Source organism: Myotis davidii, unplaced genomic scaffold (genome assembly GCF_000327345.1).
Source record: "Myotis davidii unplaced genomic scaffold, ASM32734v1 scaffold1323, whole genome shotgun sequence".
In the NCBI taxonomy this organism is placed as follows: domain Eukaryota; kingdom Metazoa; phylum Chordata; class Mammalia; order Chiroptera; family Vespertilionidae; genus Myotis; species Myotis davidii.
In genome coordinates this window covers 229,250-236,625 of record NW_006294585.1, presented here as the reverse complement: position 1 = coordinate 236,625, position 7,376 = coordinate 229,250, and the positions used below count along the sequence as shown (strand labels likewise).

Sequence of the window (7,376 nt, the reverse complement as noted above, 5' to 3'; positions counted from 1 at the left end):
GTTTGTCTGGTGTTAAGTTGTCTGAGCTCTTTATAAATTTTGGATACTTGGTAGTTGCAGAATAGCCAGAGATGTGGCATTGAAGCATGAAAATATATAGTCAATAATCTCAAAATAATGAGGTATGGGGCCAACTGGGTGTTTGGGGCAGATGGGGGAGCAGGAGGAGGAGGGACACACCACCACTCTGTAGAGTGCACGTCTTCTGTCTGTCTGTCTACGTGGCCATACATCCGAAACGTGTGCGGAATAGTATTAAATGTAAACTGTGGTTGAAAAAAATATAGAAAGAAAGAAAACCCTTTCTCAGAGGCGTGCAGATCTTACGGTCAGAGAGCTCTGTCTATTGCCAACAGCCTTTCCCCTACATTACAATGGTGCTTTCAGATTAGGTCTCTCCGCCCTAAGTTCGGATTTCATTTTTCGATTTGGCGCAGGTGGACGTGGGACGTGACGTGGACATGATCTGGGACGTGACGTGCAGTGCCAAGTCTGCCATCTTGGATATGACATAGCTCAACAAAGATGGCTGAGCAGCGAGATGCAAGGAGCGAGTGTCTAACGACGTCGCACTGCCAGCACGCCAGCCAGGGCCTACCTGCTTCTCAACTTCATTCACGTACAAGAAAAATGAACTTCTGCATTTTCTCAGACTCCGCTGTTTGAGGTTTTCCAGCACCAGAAGTCAAACCAAATCCTTACCGCCATGACCACCACAGCATGAAGGAAAGCTGTCCAAGATACAGCTCCCTCACTGAGACTTAGCGGGGTGGGTGCTCCTCCCACACTTGAGAGGACACTCGTGAAGGCTGTCACTTCCTGCTGGCAGGAACCACTAAATCACACGCAACAGTAGCCGAAGGATGCTAGGGAGGGGTTTCTTCACTGCCACTGAAGGGTTTATGGAATGTTAGCCAGAAAAGGACCCTGAAGATGACCTCGTGCTGGTCCTTTATTATTAACTAGAGGCCCGGTGCACAGACTCGTGCACTGGTGGGGTCCATCGGCCTGGCCTGCGGGGATTGGGCCGAAACCGGCTCTCTGACATCCCCCGAGGAGTCCCTGATTGCAAGAGGGCAGTTCTTGGGTGACACACCCCGGAATTGGGCTCCCTTCTCCTCTGGTTCCGGGTGCGTCACCCAAGAACCGCAGCTGCCAAGTCACGGTAGCTTGGCATCTTGTGTTGAGCATCTGCCCCCTGGTGGTCTGTGCGTGTCATAGCTACTGGCCATTGGGCCAGACGGTTGCTTAGGCTTTTATATATATAGATAAGGCAACTGTGACCCAGAGAAGCCAAAGGAATGGCTTTAGGGCCAACAATTTGTCAGGACAGAGCAAAACCAGAATTAGTGTTCAGTTTCGACTAGATGACCATGCTGCTATCCTGAAGAGAAACAACCAAAAAGTCACCCTGTCCTAGTCCATGTCTTCAATAGAAACGTGCAATAACGGACAAATGGATCAAGGAGCGTTTACGCTAGAGGGGAAAGTAAACCCTTCCCCCTAAAAGTCCAGCCACAAGAAAAGGCTCCAGATGTTCCAGCCACAACTGAGAGATGCTGACAGGTGCATTAGGTCTAAAGTGGAAAGCAACACGAGGGTCCAAGTTCGCTGCGGGAATTACCTCGTCCTCACCGCTCTCTGGAGGAAGACAGATGTGAGTGATGTTCAGGCCAGCCTGGAAAGAGAACGTGAGGTTACTCTGTCACTGTGAGAGAGTGCATCACCAAAAAACATTACTCTGAAAAGCAACCATCCTCACCTCCTCCGCCAAATTCTGGTTCACTTCTTGCATCAAGTTATCATCGCTTGCCTTAGGAGAGGGAAGGAAGAAGGAGAATGTAACATCTTGAAAAGGCATCAAACAAAACGCACTAATTTTGTGATGACAAGTGACCTAATTACAAAGAAAATAAGGAAAACGCAGAGAGACTCCTTGCTTATAAAAGGGAACTAATGGCCGGCATTCACACGTCAGCTTCCAATTGTGTCACTTTCTTCTAAATGATCGTCCTCGGGAGGCGTTTATAGCCACACAGCCAGCATCTCTTTCTAGGACACCAGAGACAGGGCTTAGATGACGTGCCTGTAAGTGGAAAGCAGCCGTCCCAGGAGGCCCAGGCTCCCGACCCACTTTCCTTTCTACGCTTCTTGCTGGTCTATCTTTGCGGGGGATGTGGAGACAGACCCCCGGGAATACCAGTGACCTGGGCATACGCTACAGCCTTGACACTGGCAGTGTTGCTGGAACGAGACACTGTTATTTTGACATATTAAGTGCATGCCAAAAACGACAGTAGCCGTCCAACTGCTGTGCTGTGTTAGTTTACAGGCTTGGCTCACCTCATTCTTTCCCTGCACCTGTCAGCCCGGGTGTGCCAAAAAGGATGGCAAACAGTGCCAACTGCAGTTGGACATGAAGGGGCCGTGCGCGGCACATGGGATGCACATGAAATGAGGGAGGGCCTGTGACATGTAGTGACTGTTGGCCCTTAGTAGTAAGGTTCCCCAGTACCATAACTCGGCAAGCCCTCTGTCTTATACAGAATCAAAGGAGAACTTTTCCCCCGACCACCTTGGAGTCACATGTGATGAGCATTTATGAGTGGACCACCATACCCCGTGTGATGGCACCTAGGTGAGCGCCTACCTCCTGGCCTCCGGAAGCTACCCACCCCAAAGGAGAAAGACCCACAGAAGACTCCTCAAGCCGAGCAGTCCCTAACCTGGATCCCCGTGGAAGCGAAATGACCAGAGAAAGGGAAAATGAGAGCAGTTTCAGCCGAGCCCTCTCTTCCCTCCATTAAGCTCGAATGACACTTCTGTGACAAGGAATACAGCTGGCCTTTTGTGTCCCGTTATTTTCAAAATTGAAAGGCAGCCTAAAGAGGAGGACAAAGCCACCTTCTCAGCTTACCTGGATAATGGCAAGAACCGGCTTAAAGGCAGGGTTTTTTTCTTGCAATAAACGAAGAACTTCCTTTGAATTCTGAATGACTTCCCTACAGTGAGAAAAAACCACAACATACCGCGTCTTTGTTAGTGACTAAGCAGGACAGATACAGCACACTCCCCTTAGAGTGTTTTTACCGTAAGTGAAAACAACTCGGCCACAAAAGGATGTGTTTCATGTGTGGAAGTATGGAGGGGAAAGGGCAGGAGAACAATGAATTCATGAAATGCTAACCCAGTGTAAAGCGTGACAGGCTAATTTTGAAAATAAGCAGAGATAAACACACGAGATGTTAACAGTAATTTTCTAGGGGTGAATTTTCCCCTTGTATTTGCCAAGATCACTGTAATGAAATGTTTGTGTTTCTTTGTGAAAAAAATCCCCTTCCTGCACCATAGCCCCTTCACCATCCAGAAAAGGAGACTGGGAACCAGAGAGAAAGCAAATGGTGGTGGAGGGAGGGTAGTGAAGACAGGGGATTGGGAAGGGGGCTTGCTGTTGTCCTCCCTCCGTTCTAATCGTACCCGACACCCTCTCTCAGAGCGCCCCTTTCTTTTCCTCACCCAGCCTGTACTTATAAGCCTGTGAGGTTATGTGTTCGTGGTGGGGGGCGGTCAGGACAATTCCAGGTCCCAGAGTTTAAAGAAGGAAGGAACGGGAAGGGAGCAGAGGGGGAAGGGAGGGAAAGGAAATACTGCAGAAACACCGGAGATACATCAGAATCTAACACTCTCCTGAGGCCACTTAGGGAGAGAGATCTCAGTCCCCTGGTCTTCCCCTCCCACCCCCCACCCCCCCTTGCATTTGGACCTCCTAAAAGTTCCAGCAGGGGCCACCTGAAACTTAGCACTGGGGTGCCTGAGCCTGGCAGGCCTAGATAAGGTTGGTGCAAGTCTCTTTCTGCAACCTTCTGGAATGAGCAATTTCAGAGACCACCTTAACCACCATCCCTAGGAAATATTCCTCACTTGCATATGAGGTTGGTTCCCTCACCCCCACTCCGCCCCCAGCCAAGGAAGTGCTCACATACCAGTGTTTAACCATCTTTAAATTTTGTTTTTTGTTTTGTCTGGCATGTTCTTGCACGCATATAAAAGCTTTAAAAGAAAGCAAGGTGAAGTTTCAGTTAGATAGCATGAGCACTAAATCGCCAAGGGCAAAGAGATGTGAGTCAGCTCCTCTGGGTTTTCAGAGAGGAAGGTGATGAACATAACTGGAAGGTACTGCCCTCCAGGAGGTGGACTAGGAGAGAGGGAGCTAAGAAAAGTTTTAAGAGCTTCAAACCTTAACCAAGATGAGCCTTTCTGCATCACCTTGGCTAAAAGCAACAGAATAGGTGGGCATGCAACTCTATGTGACCTGTGGGATAAAGCAATGTAATTCCCAGTGAAATAACTATCTTATTGTGTTGAGTAAGCCAGACTATCTGTAAAAATTTACAAATCACCTTATAAATGAGCACCGAAATCTCCTGTCCAATCATTTGTGCCTGGGGGCCATGTGCTGCTCTGTGTCCCTGCCTCCAGGACTGCCAATCTGAGCCCTTATTTCTGTCTAGTTCTGACCGGCACTGTTAAGTAGGGAGTCATCTGTAATGTGTGTTCGCTGGGCACAAAGCTGCCAGAATAATGACCGCAATCCTCAGCCTCCCTTGCAGCTGGCCGTGGCCATGCCAAAGAGTCTGGGAGGCCGTCACTGATAATGTTTTAAAACTACACATGTAATACTTCCAACAATAAAGAATTTAAAAAAATAATAAACTATCGATTTAGTCCGGCCAGTGTGGTTTAGTGGTTGACCTACGAACCAGGAGGTCATGGTTTGATTCCTGGTGATGCCCAGGTTTTGGGCTTGATCCCCAGAAGGCAGCTGATCAATGATTCTCTCTCATCATTGATGTTTCCATCTCTCTCTCCCAATTCCTCTCTGAAATCAATTTGAAAAATATTTTTAAAAATACTACCAATTTAAGTGCATCCCTGAATGCTGAGCCTATTTATTAATAACATTCTACATTTCAACTTTTTCAAAGGCGAAAGAGGTACCTGTGAATAAATATAATAAAGATTTCCCAAACAGTCTCTTCCAAAAACAGCCATCAGTATTCCAAGAAATAGTACAGGTTGGGAGCAAAGAGTATTTGATAAACCACCGCACTGGCAATGAGTGGATACATTCTATACTAGCATACATAATAGCAACAACAGAAACGGTAAGCTGCTAATGATGCCTTACATTACTGGGTCCTATGACTACTTCCATGCACTTTCTTCCATTTTTAATAACGGATTTCTGAGTTTAGGCTCCACGTGGCTACCTAGCCAAAGAGCACTTTCCCCAGTCTTGCCCACACTTTGATAGGGTTATGTGACTAACCTCTGGCCAGGAGGTGAACACTGGCCAGAAAAGAAGGACTGTGCAGCTGGCAGAAAGGTATACCAGCAACCTGGCCATGTTTCCCACTTGCTGGATGGGCGCAGTGAGGAGGTATCATGGTGTCATCCTACCTTTCCTGGACTGCTTCCCTCTGGATGGTCAAGTCTACAGTTATATTGGGGTATTCTGTTAAAGCAGTCTGGCCTACTTCCTGCTTAATGCACAGGTCTGATCTAGGAGCTTTAATCTTATTTACATCCAACTGAAAATACAGAATGAAAGATACCACTGTTTTATAAACCACTAAGAAAGAAAAAAACATTGCCAGTTAACCTGTTACAATCTTTTTTTTCTTTTTGTTATTGTTATTGATTTCAGAGAAGGGAGAGGAAGAGAGAAACATCAAAGATGAGAATCACTGATTGCTGCCTCCTGCACTCCCCTTACTGGGTATTGAGCCTGAAACCCAGGCATGTGTTCTGACCAGAAATCCAACAGTGACCTTCGGGTTTACAGGTTGATGCTCAACCATTGAGCTTACATTGTGTTTATGCTGAAAGTATTAAAAGCATTTTTTAGACTTAAATTTAGACGGATTTTCTTTTGTCATAAACTACTCCTATACTACACAGAGAAGAAAAGTTACCCAAAAAACTGATTGAGGTTATTTCTAAAACTTCTTCACATTCAGCATCGGACTTTCCTGAGGGACTTTTGGGACTCAGAATCCTTGATATCAGTGCCGCCACTTCCATTCCCCCTCCCTGCCCCCAAACACACATATCACCCTCAGTGCTATCAAGGGTGTTGGTGAGACATTTCTTGAAAGATAACATCATGTTTGTCCCCAGGGCTTCCTTTAAGTTCCTGACACCAGTCTGCATGTTCTGATGCTGGCGCTTTCTTGATTCTATCAGATGTCAGTGGAAAGTTGTCAGACAAGAACCAGAAATCCCACTATTTCCTAAAATGGTCCTTCCATGACTTGTTGATGCAAACAGTGGGGATTATGTGACAGCTGCTGGACCAATGACAGATCACTATGCTTTTGAGGGAGTTTATTCTTTTAAATTTTCTGATACATAGGTTCCTGGACATATATTCCAATAGGTGACTTCTAAGATAGCCTCACCTCCCCTTTTCCTCCAAGTCCTGGGGAAATCTCTTCGAGAAAAGTTTTGTTAGATGATGCATATAAGTCAAAAAGGCACAACAGTGTGCATAGCTCTGGCCAAGTTCCCATAGGTACAGACAATGACTGACACCTGGCCAACAATGAGTAAAAACCACAATCAATGAAAAGATAAATACCAGTTTTGGAGATTTAAACAATGTGCTTCATAGAATCACTAGAGTATAGTAATATCCACAACAACCTTATAAAGCAGGTGAGCCCTAACTGGTTTGGCTCAGTGGATAGAGCGTCAGCCTGCGGAGTGAAAAGTCCCAGGTTCGATTCCGGTCAAGGGCATGTGCCTTGGTTGCAGGCACATCCCCAGTGGGAGGTGTGCAGAAGGCAGCTGATCCTCATTGATGTTTCTAACTCTATCCCTCTCCTTTCCTCTCTGTAAAAAAATCAATAAAATATATTTTTAAAAATAAATAAAGCAGGTGATATTTGGGTTTCAATTTTGTACAGGAAGAACTGAGACCAGCTTGCCCAAACTCTCACAGATATTGGGTGTTTAAGTCATACTGCAAAGCAAGGCACCTGTCTCTTAACCATAATCCTGTGAAGCAGTAATTCATTGCACACTTTAAGTTTAGAAGGAGGGCTGGCAACCTACAATCCACCAGCTAAGAACAGCTTTTCCATTTTAAGTGGTTTTTAAAAAATATCGAAATAATAGTATTTTTGGCATGTGAATATTATAGAAAATTCAAATGTCAGTGTCCATAATTAAAATTTCAAATTTCACCAATAAAAATTGTGAAGATGTGTTTTTTCTCTCTCTCATAAAAAAGCACCTACATAATACCTTCTATTTTGCCTCCTGGCCTGCAGAACCTACCATATTTGCTATCTAGTTTGCCAAACCCTGGCTTA

General features: G+C 45.7%; 1 protein-coding gene across 1 annotated transcript in view; it reads right to left on the bottom strand.

The window, feature by feature from the left end:
* Positions 1-4,436, bottom strand: part of MTHFD1L (methylenetetrahydrofolate dehydrogenase (NADP+ dependent) 1-like) — a 157,557-nt gene extending 153,121 nt beyond the window's left edge. The window contains exons 1-4 of the mRNA XM_006768722.2: positions 4,401-4,436; positions 2,918-3,046; positions 1,763-1,813; positions 1,625-1,678 (exon numbers count right to left, since the gene is read on the bottom strand). Coding sequence (XP_006768785.1) covers positions 1,625-1,678; positions 1,763-1,813; positions 2,918-3,046; positions 4,401-4,436 — 270 coding nt within the window. The remainder of the gene's footprint in view (positions 1-1,624; positions 1,679-1,762; positions 1,814-2,917; positions 3,047-4,400) is intronic.
* Positions 4,437-7,376: the final 2,940 nt, after the last annotated feature.